General features: G+C 41.9%; 3 protein-coding genes and 1 non-coding gene across 6 annotated transcripts; 3 read left to right on the forward strand and 1 right to left on the reverse strand.

Moving 5' to 3' along the window:
• The first annotated feature begins 9,266 nt into the window (after positions 1–9,266).
• Positions 9,267–11,362, forward strand: LOC125512645 (probable glucuronokinase 2). The gene is made up of 6 exons (XM_048677740.1): positions 9,267–9,647; positions 9,741–9,890; positions 10,043–10,231; positions 10,327–10,443; positions 10,538–10,698; positions 10,817–11,362. The coding sequence occupies exons 1-6, from the start codon at positions 9,429–9,431 to the stop codon at positions 11,064–11,066; spliced, it is 1,086 nt and encodes a 361-aa protein (XP_048533697.1). The 5' UTR covers positions 9,267–9,428; the 3' UTR covers positions 11,067–11,362.
• LOC125512646 lies at positions 11,336–14,754 on the forward strand. Its single transcript, XM_048677742.1, has 7 exons — positions 11,336–11,903; positions 12,392–12,440; positions 12,811–12,937; positions 13,014–13,084; positions 13,170–13,242; positions 13,989–14,111; positions 14,299–14,754. The coding sequence occupies exons 1-6, from the start codon at positions 11,336–11,338 to the stop codon at positions 14,100–14,102; spliced, it is 1,002 nt and encodes a 333-aa protein (XP_048533699.1). The 3' UTR covers positions 14,103–14,111; positions 14,299–14,754.
• Positions 14,755–14,979: 225 nt separating this feature from the next.
• Positions 14,980–16,939, reverse strand: LOC125512647 (histone-arginine methyltransferase METTL23-like). 3 transcript variants are annotated; one of them, XM_048677745.1, is made up of 8 exons: positions 16,749–16,939; positions 16,493–16,597; positions 16,117–16,203; positions 15,965–16,015; positions 15,779–15,872; positions 15,604–15,688; positions 15,354–15,517; positions 14,980–15,251 (listed from the first exon to the last, which is right to left on the reverse strand). In XM_048677745.1, exons 1-7 carry the CDS (start codon positions 16,896–16,898, stop codon positions 15,361–15,363), a joined length of 729 nt encoding a protein of 242 aa, XP_048533702.1. In that variant the 5' UTR covers positions 16,899–16,939; the 3' UTR covers positions 14,980–15,251; positions 15,354–15,360. The 3 variants fall into 3 exon arrangements, with proteins under 3 accessions (XP_048533702.1, XP_048533701.1, XP_048533700.1); XM_048677744.1 differs by having other exon boundaries at positions 14,980–15,287; XM_048677743.1 differs by having other exon boundaries at positions 14,980–15,259; positions 16,749–16,937.
• A 60-nt stretch (positions 16,940–16,999) lies between these two features.
• On the forward strand, positions 17,000–17,072 carry TRNAA-AGC. The gene has a single exon. It is a non-coding gene; the product is annotated as a tRNA-Ala (tRNA).
• The last annotated feature ends 682 nt before the right edge of the window (positions 17,073–17,754 follow it).

Here is a 17,754-nt window from a genome sequence, read left to right on the forward strand (position 1 = left end):
GAATTCTTTGAAACAACCGGAGTAGCGTTACCTAAAACGGTAGAACCTCGAAGGTAATAAAGACCATTGGTCGAACTTAAGTCACCTTTCATCACAACAAGGGAGCCTTTGGTGACCTTCAAAACACTATCTCCACCTGAATACTTGTACCCCTTTGCATCAAGGGCACTAACAGAGATAAGATCTCTCTTCATCTTCGGAATATACCGAACATCTGTCAAAGTTCTGATTATGCCATCAAACATCTTGATTCGAATAGAACCTATCCCTTCAATCTTGCATGATGAATTATCAAAACCCAAAACGGAACCAGCAAAAGTAGTGGAATCAAAAGTATTAAACCAATCTCTATGTGGACACATATGAAAAGTGCATGCGGTGTCAAGTACCCACTCATCATTGGTCTCAGCACATCCAGCAATAACGACAAAAGCATCATCGGAACTATCATCACGAGCAACGTTAGCAGAATTTTCACCTTGTTTGTTACCTTTCCTCTTTTCTTTATTCTGCAACTTGAAACACTCAGAGATGTCATGCCCGTCACTCTTGCAATACCTGCAATACTTCTTGTCTCTGGATTGCGACCGGCCCCTGTAGCCGTTTTTACTTTTGCCTCTGTTCCCATTATTGGAGTTCTTCTCCTTTGTCCTGCCACGAACAGATAATCCCTCGGCTTGGGATGAACTTGAACCATCATGAGGCACCATTAATTTCATCTTCTCCTTAGAGTTCAAAGCTTCATAAACTTCATTAAGTGTGAGAGTATCACGACTATATAATATGGTGTCTCTAAAATTGGTATAAGAACTTGGCAGTGAACAAAGTAACATTAGAGCAGTATCTTCCTCTTCATACTTAACCTCCATTGCAGCTAGATCAGATATGATCTCTTTAAATTCCGAAATATGATTCAAAACATTACCTCCCTCGGGTAACCTGTGCAGGAATAATTTTTGCTTCAGATGCATCTTGCTGGTGAGATCTTTAGTCATGCAAATCCCTTCCAGCTTTAACCATAGAGCGGCGGCAGTTTTCTCGCTCAAAACTTCCTACAAAATATTATTATGCAAATGAAGTTGAATTTGTGACAAAGCCTTACAATCAATTCTTTTCTCCTCAGCAGTCCAGTCCTCAATTCGGTTCTTCCCAAAACTATCCAGTGCTACATCATAGTCGGCCTGTGCCAACAACGCCTGCATCTTGACTTGCCATAGGGTAAACCTTGTGTCACGATCCAGCAGCGGAAAATCGTACTTCGTGGATGCCATGAGTCGAACAAATCTGTGCACAAAGTAGTACAAGTCGGAGTAGAATAATTCTTGACAGAATTTAATATGCGAGCAAAGAACCGGAATAAAACAGATAGCACCTGGTAATTGTTTCGTAGTGGACGAAGCAAGGATCAACCAACTAGTACTAGTACTCCTGTACTGCTGTAGCCTTCACGTGAGGTAGTACTAGTGGTCGTAATGGTAGTATCATAGTTAGTATCATGCATGCCAACTAGGCAATTTTGATGATGTGTCATAGAATTAAATGAAGAAAGAGAGGGTTGAGTATCATATCATGATACCGTATCATAATAAATGTTATGCTACTATGTGTCATGCATGACAATAAATAAAGTACTACATGATACTAATATAAGATACTATGCATTAGCGAGGTAGTATCATACACTAGTATCATATGCATGATATTAGTATATGATACTCCCCATTACAACCAGCCTGACAAAGTAGTACATCACTGTTGCCTTGATTTTCCTCGGGAGAAGCAGCGCCCTTCGATAGGCTTGACCTGAGGTAGCGGAAAGTGAGAGGCCTTGGGACTTGAAGCTTGCACCGATCAATCTCAACTTGATCTGGAGACGGACAACTGCTTCGCGTAGGAACTCTTGTCGGTCTCGGTTTTAATGGCAGTAGGAGAAATCGATCTGCCTCGGATTAACGGATTGCTTGGACATGCGGTGGCACACACGATTTAACCCTAATCTCCCGTCTCAAATCCCGTATCTGTAACCTCAGCTTTGTATACCACTTGTTAGATAATAACGAGAAATAAACGAGACAAAAAGACACGGATTTTTACGTGGAAACCCTTGCGGGAGAAAACCACGGACGCACGAAGGCGCAATCACTATAAGGAGGAGTATTACAAGCACGAAACGACAGGCCATCTGAGATGCGACTACATGGGGTATATATGAGGGGCAACACATAGGAGTCCTTGTAGGACAAGTAAACGAGTTGTACTTATACGCGTCGGTACCAACGCAAAAGGCACACACCATATGTACTACGTCTAGTCCAATACGGTACTAGAATTTGGATCACAATTTAACAGAGACTTTAGTTGGTGTAGTTTGATTATTCCTTTGTTATAAGTTACACTACTATGTTGCTTCGGATCGACGATCAACAAACATTTTGCAGGCATTACTCAATTCCTCATGGATTCAGTACTCTTAATTTGTGAATACATATAACTAACCATGTGCACTTGTAGGACACGGGGGAGCTAAGCGCTTTGTTTGGAGTTCTGTTTTGTCACTGTTCGTAAGTGTTTGCAGGTTCTTTAGGCAATAATCGAAGATGGTCATCTTTATGGATGATAAGTCAACAATCTTGAATTCTAGCATGTACTCCCTCAGTTCCAAATTACTTGCCGCGGGTATGGATGTACATCCATACCTGCGACAAGTAATTTGAAACGGAGTAAGTAATCCATATCTGCGACAAGTAATTTGAAACGAAGAGAGTATATCTCCTTTGTGCCATGCCATTTTGATAAAATTTGCCACCCTATCCATTAACATACCAACTACTCCCTCCGTTTCTAAATATAAGTCTTTTTAAAGATTCCACTACGAAGTACATACAGAGCAAAATAAGTGAATCTACATTCTAAAATATATCTATATACATTTATATATAGTATGTAATGGAATCTTTAAAAAGACTTATATTTAGAAACGAAGGGAGTACATGCTAGTGCTGATCGGCAGCCTAATGTTCTTATGCTGGCGATCACTTCGCCAGGGTACAACAACCGAGGGAAATGGCAAGCTTCCGTAAACAAGTGTTAAGATCCCAGTATACTATATTTACTCAATCACCATTGTTCTGGCTACAAGTCGTGAATTACAAGGCAGAAGAGAGAAGAAGACAATGAACAGAGTAATCAAGCCAGGTTCTCGGCGGGAGCCGCCTTTCCATTCCAAGGCAGCCTCCAAGCAATCTTTTCTTTTTAGAATAGCCTCCAGGCAATCTCTCGTATTTGTAGTGGCAGCCCTATCTCTTGAGCAGGCCGAGGCCGAGATTTGTGGCCCACTGTCCAACCCAACTGCAGAAGTGGTGTGTGCCGCTGACACCAAGCTTGATTTTTTTTTTATCTTTGCAAAATAAAGCAAACTGCCTCAGCTAGTGGAGGGGTTAGCATCGATGCCCGTGGAGAGTAAAAGTTGCATTTGGATCGAGCTGTGGTCGATGGAGAACGAGTAGATGACAATGCACCACAGTCAAAAAATGGAAGTAGAATCTGCAGGGAAGGAGCCCACGCTACCGGAGATGGAACATAGTCGAAGCAGTGGTCGGTACCGCAAGTGCTCGTCGGAGGGAAAACGGTTGAGCTTTATGGTATGAAGTGGCAATGGGGAAATGAAATAATGTTGCGCGGTAATCCTATTCGGTGATCAAGTCCTCAATTTTTTTTAGCAAATTAAGCCTCAAATAGTGCCTTAGTGGTAGACAGTGCACACACTAGAGCATAACAGGCCGGCCCATGTAGAGAATGCATTGTAGGTGGGGGTTTTCAACTTTGGGAAACTTCTAGTTTCATCATTTTTTTGCTTGGGTTTTCTTGGTTTTCTCTCTCTGTGTTTTTCGCCGGTTTTATTCCATTTTACCCCTTTCTTTATTTTTTTTTCATTACTTGGTTATTTTTCCTCTTTTCACTTTCTAAAAATAACATGTTAACATTTGTTTCATATTCACATTTTTTAAAAATTAGCGAGCAGTTTTTAAATTACTGACCATTTTAAAATTAACAATGGTTTTTATTTTTAAATCCACAAACATATTTTCATTTTTCGAATGTTTTTTCATGAACATTTATTAAATAGGCCATCTTATTTGACCCCAGGTATCATCTTCGCCTTGATCTTTCCTTTGTTTCGATCGCCAGCGTACACTTTCTTATTCCACCATTGTGATATCTTTGTCCTGGACAAAGACCAAGAGCTCGTGGCCTGGTGCAGGTGAAAGAACAACTTACAGGTTGCAGTCAAAGGAGTGAAAACATTATTACATTCATAAATATTTTTATAAAATTCTTTACCATTTTGTAAAGAACATAAACATTTTTTAGATCCACAAAGATTTTTTTAATTTGTGAACATTTTGCAAATTCACTGACATTTTTCACATTCATGAACATTTTTGTAAATTCATGATTATTTTATAATCCCAAGAACATTTTTTAAACTCATAAACTTTTTAAAATTGACAAGAATAACATAGCCAATCGCTTGAACTAGCAGTTTTTTTTTCGCACAATCTCGCAAACATTAGCAAGTACTCCCTCCGTAAACTAATATAAAAGCATTTAAAATACTAAAGTAGTGATCTAAACGTTATTATATTAGTTTACAGAGGGAGTACTACTACTTAAAAGAGAGTACTTTAGTCACCCGCAAAAAAAAAAAGAGAACTTTAGCGAGCAAGCGAGCGACCGAGACATGGGTCCTTTCAAGCGGGAAAACAAAACACAAGGGAGCTTGCGACTGAGAGAATTGAACGAGTGTAGCGAGTGACCGAAACGAGCGGACATGCGAACGACTAGGTCGTGACCTGCGAGCGCTATGAGCACCCTGATTTTCGTATTTTGTTTTGTTCTTCCAGTGTTTGTATTACAGTTCTGCTCGGGGTTTCCTGTTTTCATTTTTCTTGTTCTTTATCATTTTTCTCTTCAGGTATCTTAGGTTTTGTTTGTTTTTTCTTCGGTTTTTACTGGGTTTTTATTTTATTTTCATTTTTTTGTTCAACATATATTAAACTTTTCCATACAAATTATACTTTTTTGTATACAAAACATTTTTTATACACGTTTCACATATCTCAAATACATGATTATTATTTTTTATAATATTGTTTTTCATGCCTTTTTTCATACATATTGTAATTTTCCATATACATCTAATCATTTTCTTAAACAAGTTTAACATTTTTAAATACATGATTAATAGGTCTGAATAATTATTTTGAACATTTTTTGAATACACGTTGAAACATGTTTCATAACCGTTGTACATTCTGTCTGCATTTTTGCAAAAACATATGTTTTAATGTCTTTTTTCATACATATTGTATATTTTTTATATATGTAAAATCTTTATAATATATATTAAAAAAATTAAATACATGATTTCACATTTTTCTTAATAGGTGGTACACATTTTTTTCAAATATAGATCCAAACAATTTTTGCATGATATGAAAGGTTTTTTGAAACTATTTTTACATTTTTTTCACATTGTAGAAGCAATTTCTTAAAAATATCAGACACATTTGGCTTGTAATGTGTGAACATTTTTCTAAATGTAGTGTACATCTTTTTAATGGTACAATTTTTTTTCTTTTGGAATTACACAAAGAGTTTGTTTAGATCATATAACATTTTCCTAAATGTCCATGCACATTTTTAAGATGTTCATACTTTATTTGGATGTTAGACACATTTTCTAAAAGACGCGTGGTCATTTTACACTACATTTACTATATTTACTTTCATGATATATATATGTATTTTACTTTGAAAATATATATAAAAAAATACATGACGAAAGCATGAGAAGACCATGTCGTAACTGGGCTTGACCACTAGGCTAGTTGCGGGCCATGCTTCGGGCGGCACATAGCCGGCAATCTGTATTTTGTACTCCCTCCGTCCCGAAAAGCTTGTCCTGCAAATGTATGTATCTAGCATCAAGTTAGTGCTAGATACATCTATTTGATGGACAAGTTTGGGACAAGTTTTTTCGGACAGAGGGAGCAGTACAATACCGCATTGGACAGGGAGCAAACGCAGACGTTGGTGCATGCTATTAGGCCAGCTCACTTACTAGGTTATTTTTTTCCTGGCATGAAATTAGTTTTTAGTTTCTTGAAGAAACTAGACTTGTTTGAAGTCGGTTTTACCTAAATATCGCTACTATAGCATTTCTTTTTAAATCAAGATTTCCAATAAATGTTGATAAATTCGAAAAAGTTTGCAAAATTTGAATATGCTCATGGGTTTAAAACATTGATTTCACGAACTCAATAATTGTTCACAAAGTTCAAAAAAAGGTTCATCGATTCAAAAACCGCCTGTTAAATTAAAAATTACCCCTAAATTGGGAAACATATTCATGAATTCAAAAAAATCATGAATTTTTTTAAAAATGTATAGACTTCAAAAAATATTTACCAATTACGAAAATATTTCCCTATATTCAAAAAGTGTTCATGGATTCTAAAATGTTCATAAATTTCAATTTTTCTTACGAATTCAGATATTTTCACCCTTTTTTAAAGTTTGCTAATATTAAACAATTAATTTAGAATTTTTTCGAATTTTGGAACAAAAAATCCGGACCAAAAAATTAATGGAAAAGAAGAAAAAAAATCTAAATCTAGAAAGAAAAGAAAGAACGAAAATGGAAAAAACAGAAAGGAAAAACATAGCATAAAATGGTGGGGGTTTGCGATACCTCGTCATTTCCTGACCTATGCGCTAAATAGGATCACCATTGGCTACCTCACGAACTGTGGTTCTCGTGGTGCAACCAGCCTATTAGAGTTAAGTCCTAAACTTGGCACTAATGCTCGTATTTTTTCTAAATTTATTTTAATCATTCAGGCGATGTTCATTTAGTGAGAGAAGACGTTCCCGTCGACTACGAAGGCGTCCTTAGTGAGTTCATCAGTCTCAAGATATTGTTTCAGCTCAGTATGTGTATGTATGTGGGCATCTGCGTTTGTCCTGTGTTTCAAAAAGAATGAAAAAGAAATAGTCATTGCGACAAATTGATGGCATAGCTCCATTCGCGCTCCAATTGATTTTCATGCATGTGCAATTTATTTGGTTTAACATTAGATGGTCGTTGTGGTGTCTCATCGTTGCCGACATGGTCCGTAGCGTGTTGGATTTTGGGTATGGTCACTTTTAGGATGCTTTCGATGATACTTTACTTATTTCTTCATATTTTACCATTTACAGTAGTGTCGTCCTTGCGAGATGGTTTTCCCGGCAGTGTTTGTGCACAAAGGTGAAAAAAAAAGGAAAGAACTGCGCGCGACCGCTTGTGGTAAGTTTTGAAAGTGCCTAAGATTTAATTAATCGCTATTAAAGGCCATTTAGGTAAAATTATATGTACACAGATTCTTCCAGCTTTGCATTGATATTTTTGTCTATGTTTGGCTGGCTGAGTGCACTGTATCTTACTGTTTGGCTGAAATTGTATACCCACATGATAGCTGAACACCTTAACCTTATAGGGTTTTTTTTGCGGGGTACCTTACATTGTCACTGTACTAAAAAAACTTACGTTGTCACTCTTTTTGTTTAATTTGAATAAAAATGGAGCTGGGCCTCCACCCCTATTTGTGATGCTGACTCTCCATGATCTCGACCTGACAAGAAAAAGAGAGAGACCATAACTCCTAGAGTGACACTGCCAACGATAGAGATACGACAAATCGAGAAAGCATAGATATTTCCAACGGAGTAATCCAGGGTTCCTCTGGATATGACAATGTGTCCCTCCACTGAGTTCCTTGTCCAACCCCACCGCACCACGACCTGGTCGCCCCCGCCCCACCCCCTCCGTCCTGCCCTTGCAGCACAAAACTCCCTCCCTCTATGCAAGGCATACTCAAAGTTTCGCGGTCTTCAATGTACAACTTCGAATGACAATATGTACTTCTGCAAAGGTATTTTGTGTTGTAAAATATTTTTTTCCTCTATGTACTTGTTTGTAGATGTAGTACATGCGAAAATCATAGTCAAAATTGAACATGGCGATCACCGTGAAATGTCACTTGCGATTCTGGGAAAAGGAGCAGTAAATAATCAGTTAATTGCATATTCTATTTATTTTAAACACAATACAACCACAGATACTCACATACACTTATCCGTATGAGCATATGTACACACATCATATCTGTATGAACACCTTTGAGATACTGAACCGACATAACATCTTGAGATTGACGAAAGTCATCATAGCCGCTTAGTAGTCGACGAAAAGATCTCCTTCCACTAAATAAACATCGTTGAACTTGAAAAGTCTAGAATAACTCAAAAAAAGAAAAAACCGAATACCAGAGCTAAGTTTAGAGAACTTAAACGTACGTTCAGCTCGCCTATGCTCCGAGTAGTTTTATTTTCTAGTACATGCACGCCGTGACCAAAGGATTCTGCCCCTGTACACATCGGCAAGGACTGGTCAAACATGCAGCTAGCTATGACCCACATGTCATGCCGGCACATACGCAGCATAAAAATAAAATACGCTATTGTCATACTCTCAACTTTATACTAAAACTGTTTTGAACTAAAACCACGACGAGCAATTTGAAATGGAGGAAGTACTTAGGAAGGGAGTGTATAATTGAGAGGGACAGAGAGATTAGAGCATGTTTGGTTTCAATAAGTCACCTGACTTATAAGTCAGGTGACTTAAAACAGTGACTTATAAGTCATGTCTGTTTGGTTGTCACCTGACTTATAAGTCACCTGACCACACATTCCTACCTTGTTTTTTATGTAAAAGTGGTGGGACCCACGCAAAAAGGGAGTGACTTATAAGTTTTAAGTTGGGGTGAAACAACTTATGACTTATAAATTAGGGTAACTTATAAGTTAGGTCTGTTTGATAAAGTAAGCCATTTTTTCACTTTTTGACTTTATAAGTTGATGACTTATTTGAAACCAAATAGACCCTTAGTATATGCATACAAAGTCGGGTCATCTATTTTGAAACGGAGGAAACAGAGGGAGTAGAACGGAGGCTTCCTCCAGAGATTGTAGAGCAGTCTGCCAAAGTCCAGCGGGTACAGTACACTCGACTCGTGCGGCATTGGCTTCCGAAAAGGAAAAGCGGTGGCGTGTGACCACTGACCAACCTCAACCTCAACCTGACGCCTTGCTTAGCTGACGCCGTTATCCGGTTAGCCCAACCCAACCCCTGGATATTAATTACGCTCCAGCGGCGGCGTGCCAGAATCCAGCGGGCGAGAGCAACAACGCCTGTGTCCAAAACGGAAACGAGTGACCACGACTGGGCCCTTGTGCTCTCAGCTGACGCTGTTATCCGGCCATTATTAATCAGTCCACCCCCCGCCATCCCACCGGCCCGGCGGCGGCGATAGGCGTCCGTGATGGTGGTGGTGATGGAGAAGGAGGAGATGGAGATGGAGCGCAGGGCGTACGCGCGCGTGGGCCTCCTCGGCAACCCCAGCGACGTGTACGGCGGCCGCGCCGTCTCCTTCGCCGTCGCGGGGCTCTGGGCCACCGTCCGCCTCCGCGCCTCCGACGACCTCCTCGTCCAGCCCCACCCGCGCCACGACCTCGTCGCCTTCCCCTCGCTCCCCGCCCTCGTAAGCGCCAATCTCTGTTCTTCCAGATTAATCGGCGTCAGATTTTTCCAGATCGACCAATCTCTCTATAAATTCCCATCGATCCTTCTGTAGGTGGAGCGCCTGGACGGCGGCGGCTACTACGGCGGCGTGCGGCTGCTGCTGGCGATCTGCAGGGTCTTCCACGACCACTGCAAGCACAGCGGGATCGCCCTGGAGGACAAGAACTTCGCGCTGTCGTACGACACCAACATTCCCCGCCAGGTCCCACCCCCGTCCCTCAGATCCATCCGTCCGTACTTTCGTCATGCCGGGGAGGTCCCCCACACCCTCCCTCCCTCAGATCCCCCAAAGATTTACGCTTTTCCAACGCTGGCCGTTGAGAGTTGGTTTGTTGTCTCCTCTGCTGCCAACAGGCCGGGCTCTCCGGCTCCAGCGCCATCGTCTGCGCCGCGCTGAGCTGCCTCCTGGATTTCTACGGCGTCAGGGACAGGATCGGGGTCGAGGTCAGGCCCAGCCTCATCCTCAACGCCGAGAAGGAGCTCGGGATCGTCGCCGGGCTCCAGGACCGCGTCGCGCAGGTCTACGGCGGCCTTGTCTACATGGTATAATGCGTGGCAGCCATATATATGCAACCATGTTCACCTTCACCTGTTGCTCTGTTTTGCTGAATCTTTTGATTTTGTGTTTTGCTTCTCAGGATTTTAGCCAGGAGCATATGGATAAGCTGGGTCATGGAGTGTACACGCCGCTGGAAGTTGATCTGCTCCCCCCTCTGTATCTCATCTACGCCGAGAACCCGAGTGACTCTGGCAAGGTTTGTTCAAGCTGAGTTTAAATCACACCCTTTTATTTTTTTTGCTTGAGCAATCTTGCTGATGTCTGCATTTGAACCTTGTCTCACTGATTAGGTCCACAGCAGCGTCAGGCAAAGGTGGCTCGACGGAGACGAGTTCATAATATCATCCATGAAAGAAGTCGCGCAGCTCGCGTATGATGGCCACAATGTGTTGTTGCAGAAGAATTATACCGAGCTCGCGAGGCTTATGAACAAGAACTTTGATCTGCGGAGGTGAGGCAGATGCCAACAAGGCTTAGAAAACAGCCTTGTTAACTCATGGCATATACTGTATTTATGAATCTTTTCTGGACAGCAAGTTAGTTAAATAGCCGTGCACGATTGATCGCAGGAAAATGTTTGGAGACGACGCACTAGGTGAGGTGAACATAAAGATGGTTGAGGTAGCGAGGAGCGTCGGCGCCGCGTCGAAGTTCACGGGCAGTGGGGGCGCGGTGGTGGCCCTGTGCCCAGACGGCGATGCGCAGGCGGAGCTCCTGAAGACAGCGTGCCAGGAGGCCGGTTTCATGGTGGAGCAGATTGAGGTCGCCCCGTCGGCGCTGACAAAGGAGGAGCTGGCAAGCTTGTCAGGTCACCAGTAGCCAAAAGGATCCCATATATTCAAATATACGCCCTCCGCCCCGAATTAGTTGTCTTAGATTTGTCTAGATACAAATGTATCCGGACACAACTAATTTGGGACGGGGGTAATAGACAAGAGCATAGCAAGCATGCAATTTGCTGTCACCACAGGAGTCCATTTTTTCTTATTTGTTCGAGTCATCACAGGATCACATGAGTTTTTCATGTTGTTTGATCATACTTTTGTGTGTGGTGTAAGTGGAACACTGATGTATCATCATGATGACGCATGCAAAATAAAAGGTTCCTTTTCTTACCGATGATCTCATTGTCAGTTGGTCAGAACTCAGAACCAATCAATCTTGTTCCTCCATTGCTGGAGGTGGACACCCTCCAGTTTCAGCTCAGCTCTGCTTATGGTCCCCGCCGGCGAGTCGGCCAGCGCCGGAGACGACCCGAGGTGTCCCTTGACGCGGCCTCGTTCATTTTCGCTGGAGGCCCGGCCTATGCGAACGGCCCAGCCCACGAGTCGCCCAGACGAACGCCCGGCGCACAAACCCAAGCCCACCACGCTACTCCCACTCCAGCCTCTGCCCACGCGCGCACAAACCGCGCCGCCGGACGCCATCTCCCCCACCTCCACGCTGCGGCCGCCGGACGGAGGAGCCAGCAGCTAGCGGCTCGGATGGCGGGAGAGGACGCGGCGGCATGCGCGCCCCAGGTCGGCGGGCACGCGCCGCGGGACGCCGCCTCGTTCGACGAGGAGACGCGGGCCCTCATCGCGCCCGACGCCGGGAGCCTCCCGGCGACCCCGCCCTCCGCCGTCGAGGCCAACTTCGCGCGCTACTTCGCCGCCGGTAAAAGAAAGACCCCGCCTTTGCTACGCCCTCTTTACTGTTGTACCTATAAGATTTTGAGCTTAGAGCTCTGTTCTTATTAGATTCTCGCTTCTGAAGTGGAGCTTGCTTTTGTAATTTGGCGCCGGAAGCTCTAGTCTTTCTGCAGTGCTTACTGAATTGATTGTTTGTGCATATGTTGAACTATTGGGTGTGCACTGATCACATTTACACACTTTTTGTGAGAGTATCAGCTACGTACTAAATTTTCAATCAGAGAATTCATTCAATCTCTGCCCTATGCATGGTGCGCTTTTTTTTGTTCTTTCCTGAAAAATATCTTAAGAAAATCCAAACATATTTTGTGTGTCTGTGTGCGCGCTCTGCATTCTGGTGCTGTAATTTTAGTTAACAGAGTATTGCAATGACAAATGTAACCAAAATGGTTGAACTTAATTCGTGAACTCTACTTTCAGCCGTCCAATTCATCTCTTCTCGTTTCTTGGCAGATTATCTCAACCCAGGACATGACCAGTACGTGTACCGCCATCCAAACGGGTAGGCTTATTTTATTTTATTTTTCATTTGAGAACTTAAACAGTAGGCTTTCAACAGGTCAAAATTGGCTTTCTCATGATCGGAGACAATAAATGGTCTTCCGGTGAACTTTGCATATTCACTAGTTCTATCTGAAGCTTGGTTATTTCTAGGCAGTAGAAAAAAAGTTGCTCAATGTATGCATAATTAATATCAATATAGGGATCTTTGTCTTTGATAGATACATTGTTCTAGTGTCGCTTCCTTATTTCTAATGCAACTCTAGTCCACACATGGCAATAATTCTTTTTTTACTTAGCGTATTTATACTGGTGATTAGGAAGGAAATTTATTCTCTTTGGTTTCTTATATGTTCCTTTTAAAACTTTAGGTTGTGCGTGGTTGGTTTAGCTCCAGCTCATGTTGCACTGAAAGAGGAAGGGGGAATAACTGCTATTGACTTCAATGTTGGGAAGACAGATCGCAGTGAGATAAAAGTCACAGGGAAACGCAAAAGGGTAATTGGAGTTGATGTATGTTCTTTGTTTAATTGATTAATTAGCAGAATTATTTGATGTCTGCTTTCTATTACAGAATGCACAACATTTGCAAGAAAATTCAGCATTATGTAAAGTCTGCACAAAGGATAAAACTTTTGTGGTGAGGTTGGTCCGCTAGATCTCGCAATTGATTATGCCCAGTGTCATAGTATTTTTACACTGAAGTGTTGTCTACGTTCAATTTCCCTAGGTGTTGCGTGAAAGGGCAGCTTTTGGAGATTAATGATAGATTGATGAAACAGCCTGATCTGCTTAATACCTCTGTAAGTACCTATATCAGAAGGACACTTTTGATGCTTTGTTATTAGTGTGGCTTGTCGCTGTCGGTGGCATATCGTAGCAATGGTGACGCCTACATGCATAAATTGAACCACCTATATTTTTCTAGTTGGTTGGTACTGCTACCGATTGTCTCTTACTGAAGATAGTTTTCTGGTCCAGCCTTTATGATCCATGCGTATCGGAGAGATGTTTAAGTTAGTTTTTGTTTGTAAGCTCACCGTCGGTGTTGTTCCCAAGTGAGTACTGACTACTGAGTAGCACCGAAACATGAGTGCAACCTTGAGAGGAATATCTTGTCGAATTTCAGTTTAACATGTTTCTAGTAAAAAAAATCAGTTTAACATGGATAAGCTTGCACTTTTGTAATATATATTATTCCATTACCTCTGTTGAAGTATTTCATGTTTTATCCAGAAGTGCCTGATGAAACCTTGCCTGTGAAGAGACAAGAGAGTCTGTGGATTCAAACAACATTTTTGATTGTGCACATTTGTTTGCTTTGTTTACTGTATTCCTTTTTTCTGAAACACAGAAAGAGACTTGAATATTTCATTAGTTAAGGAGAAATTTGATTTAGAACGTAAGATGCATAAGGCGTACTTTCCCGCAATGATTTAACCCAAATGCTTCACCCACCCAATCCCTCAAATTTCCGCTCCTTCCTTGACTTCTGCGACAATCTTTACCATATTCTGACCAGTACATGGTTTTTCCTTTTCATTTGTAGGCCGACAGAGAAGGATACATAGCAATCTTCATGCAGAAACCAGCTGACTGGCTCAAAGTGAAGGATAAATTTCTTAGCTTTGAGGAGTACAAGAACTTGAGAGGAATCTGCTGACACCAAAAGGTAGTCAGTGGTAATTTTACACCCTTTTGCTTTCCAAGACAGCGATGAACTTGGACGAGCGTGTTTCCGGAATTTGAGTTGATGCATGCTTATCAATTTCATTGAAATGCTCATAACGAACCCTATTTTCTTGCATCGTTTTTTGTCGCATGTGCATGCACATCTGATTCGTTTTTTATTTCTGCAGAAGGAATTCATGCTGGCCAATTGTGTATTCATCGTTCAATTCAGAGCCGGAGCTCAGGTCTCTTGGCCTGATCCTCGCACACAGATGCCATTCTTTTTTTAGAGTCGGAGAGCCAGCTCCAGATAACTGCATCTTTACCAACATGATATTGAAGCTGAGCCTGTTGGCTTTTCTGACAATTTAGTGGATGCATTATTCTGATAGTTTCAAACTTAATAGTCTACCGAGCTGCAGAACAAGCTTTGGAATTGAAATCATTTGAAGTTCATAGAGAGCTTATGTGCTTGACTCTGTGACTGTATAGCTTGATGGTCTCCCCACAGACAATGCTTGCGAAATGAATGTTAGTTTGATACAAACATTGTATGAGGTTCGCTTAATTTCTTCTGTCGGGAGTTCGGAGGCAGAACAGTTCATTCATTTGTAATTCTACCTGGTTTCCGACTTCCTTTCTTCTCCCCTCCTGTTCTCCTTAATTGTTTGTTCTACATATGCTATGAAATCACAATACTTCCAGAGACAACTACCAACACATTTTCTATCGTCTATTGAAACAAAAGCTCCTCCAGATTTAAGCATACAGGGTTCACATCAGATTATTGTACTATTCGAGAGGAACAACCCCGAAACACATGGATGAAGGTGGATTCATGAATTTAAACAAGGCAATGCTTCAACCAATGAATGTACAAGCAATGCACATTTGTGATTATGATCAGTTGGGCCTACAGAAAGATTGTGTTTTTGCTTGCCAAAGCTATTGCTTGGTTCAATTAATGACGAAACCCGAAAAAACGAGAATGTTTCCCTTCAAATAAACAAATCCTTTCAGACTAAATTCCTTGTGGATGATTTCATGAGCTTCTTGAGTTATACCTAATGTACAGTCATGTGCAGTGAAGGCCCAAACAACCCATTGCCAGGTCCTTGTTGTCTGTGCTGTCATACAACTCCTGTAAGGCTGGAACACATGAAGAAAAAGAGCCATCCTGAACACCAGATGCAGCATTATTTTTATCAGATCAATAACATGGAAGTTAATACGCCCTCATTACCTGAAGATCATTTTGGTTTTTCCTTCTCAAGTGTGATCTCCACTAGCTGAATATTTCCCTGTAGTGATTCAGCCTTGCACGAGGGAAGGAAAGAGAAACCATCCAGAAGCTTCAAACATTTCAAACCCCACTTCACCATCAAAAATTCAATCAAGTGATGACCACTGCGCAAAAGAATCGAGCCAATATATTAGGGCAGTAGCTCCCAGGAATTTTATCAAGTGGAGAAGGCTGAAGAATTTCTTGGAACCTGCGATTGTGGTATGTGGTGATGAACACTGCCCCAGGAGAATTTTCCAGGAGGAAGGTAACCGTCGCGAAGAGATCGTCAAATTCTAACCAAAATAGATGCAGCGGCATGTTACTTACGTAGCTCAGCCAAAGCGACAAGAATGCAAGTCAATCGGAGTAGATGAGTAGCTTACTTGCTGAATCATAAAGCACATCGGCTCCAAGAATAATATCAGGGTGCAAATCAAACACAGGTTCATCCCAATCTCCCCAGGTAAGTCCCAGTACCTGCATGGTTAAGTATGAGTTACTACTTGCACAAAGTAGAGCTGCTTTCGAAGGATGCAACCTGTAACAAATAACTTCAGATCAAAGCTTACCGTGCAGTTGGCGTTATTGAGACTGCATATTTGCCGTATATTGTCCAGTACCTGCTCATTGCCAACGAAAGCGGAAAGCTATAAGCATTGAGTCATCAATAAGTACTACTGAAAACTAAATGAAGGTCTAGCCGGGATGGGGTTGAGCTAACTTCTGCATTATGTGCAATGTCTGTCAGCGTAACATCTGCTCCAACTTTTGCAGCTACTAAACCCGGTAGCGAGGTTCCCGCACCAAGCTGTAAGCCATAGACACGAATCAGAAAAGCATAAAAATAATCAATAAATCCTTTTATTGCGGAACAAAAAATGAAAAATAAGAACGACACTTGCAATGCCGAGAAATTTCAAGTTGCAGAATGGAAAAATAGCTGTTCCATCCAAACAAACACAAAAAAACTCACGACAAAGGAATGTGAATTGCACCGACGCAGAGAATAAGGACCTTTTCAAAGCTCAAGCATGGAGAAGTACCCTATGTTAAGCACTGGAACTTGTTCTGTAGAGAATCTGAAGGATGATTAGTACCTCGACAACTCTGGAGCGGGAGAAGCGCGGCCTCTGCTGCCACACGTATTCCGCGAGGATGACGCTGCATGGCCAGACGAACATCCCGTAATCCTCCTCTATGTTCTGCACACCGGTTGATAAGCATGCAGTTTGTCAAGGCAGTCAAATTGAAGAAAGATAGCATTATCGCTGGAAGACATCCGTGCACCAGTCCTGGTGGCAGACGCATTTCGCCGAACGGCTGAGCTGCATCCACGAGCTGAGACGGACGAACCTCGACGATGTCGACGCGGAGGTCGTGGTCGCTCTCGGCAGAGGCGCCGCCGAAGTAGTGGCGCGAGACCGTGGTCATGCGCGGCGGCGGAGCGCGCCCGGGCTCCTCCTCCGCCTCCGACGAGGACGCAGAAGCGGAAGCAGAGTCCATTGCGTTGCGGAAGTCGGGAAAACGCAGGCCAGGCCGGGAAATATATGTAGTGCGTATGCTACCGAAGTAATGAAAGGTGTGAGGTGCTACATCAACATAATGGGGATGTAGCTCAGATGGTAGAGCGCTCGCTTAGCATGCGAGAGGTATGGGGATCGATACCCCACTTCTCCAACTTCTTTTTCACTCCGGTTGTGGGGAGGCGAAGGTGTTTTTTTTATGGATGAGGTGTTAAGTTAGTTACAACAACTTACAAAGTACATTTCTGTTAAAACATAATTTTAGCAGAGCTCAAAAGGTATCAGTAGCTCAGTCAGTATGTACAAACGATAAGGCAGGCAACACCAATTTGATATAAATAAATGTCCTGTTTTTATATAAACACAATAAAACGCCGATGATAGCATGCATCATACATCCTTTTCCTTATAAGCACTGTTAAGTTAGTTACAACAACTTACAAAGCACATTTCTGTTAAAACATAATTTTAGCAGAGCTCAAAAGGTATCAGTAGCTCAGTCAGTATGTACAAACGATAAGGCAGGCAACACCAATTTGATATAAATAAATGTCCTGTTTTTATATAAACACAATAAAACGCCGATGATAGCATGCATCATACATCCTTTTCCTTATAAGCATGTTAAGTTAGTTACAACAACTTACAAAGCACATTTCTGTTAAAACATAATTTTAGCAGAGCTCAAAAGGTATCAGTAGCTCAGTCAGTATGTACAAACGATAAGGCAGGCAACACCAATTTGATATAAATAAATGTCCTGTTTTTATATAAACACAATAAAACGCCGATGATAGCATGCATCACACATCCTTTTCCTTATAAGCACTGTCAAG

The sequence above is a fragment of the Triticum urartu genome, chromosome 6 (genome assembly GCF_003073215.2).
Source record: "Triticum urartu cultivar G1812 chromosome 6, Tu2.1, whole genome shotgun sequence".
Classification (NCBI taxonomy): Eukaryota; Viridiplantae; Streptophyta; class Magnoliopsida; order Poales; family Poaceae; genus Triticum; species Triticum urartu.

Excerpts from the sequence above, each read along its gene's own strand:
- LOC125512645 (XM_048677740.1), top strand. The coding sequence starts at position 9,429 with ATGGTGGTGGTGATGGAGAAGGAGGAGATGGAGATGGAGCGCAGGGCG. Across the intron at positions 9,648-9,740 it reads TCCCCTCGCTCCCCGCCCTC|GTGGAGCGCCTGGACGGCGG; the intron begins GTAAGCGCCAAT and ends ATCCTTCTGTAG. Across the intron at positions 10,232-10,326 it reads ACGGCGGCCTTGTCTACATG|GATTTTAGCCAGGAGCATAT; the intron begins GTATAATGCGTG and ends TTTGCTTCTCAG.
- LOC125512646 (XM_048677742.1), top strand. The coding sequence starts at position 11,336 with ATGCAAAATAAAAGGTTCCTTTTCTTACCGATGATCTCATTGTCAGTT. Across the intron at positions 13,085-13,169 it reads GATAAAACTTTTGTGGTGAG|GTGTTGCGTGAAAGGGCAGC; the intron begins GTTGGTCCGCTA and ends CAATTTCCCTAG. Across the intron at positions 13,243-13,988 it reads CTGATCTGCTTAATACCTCT|GCCGACAGAGAAGGATACAT; the intron begins GTAAGTACCTAT and ends TTTCATTTGTAG.
- LOC125512647 (XM_048677745.1), bottom strand. The coding sequence starts at position 16,898 with ATGGACTCTGCTTCCGCTTCTGCGTCCTCGTCGGAGGCGGAGGAGGAG. Across the intron at positions 16,204-16,492 it reads CCCGCTCCAGAGTTGTCGAG|CTTGGTGCGGGAACCTCGCT; the intron begins GTACTAATCATC and ends TATGGCTTACAG. Across the intron at positions 15,689-15,778 it reads TGTGCTTTATGATTCAGCAA|AATTTGACGATCTCTTCGCG; the intron begins GTAAGCTACTCA and ends TATTTTGGTTAG.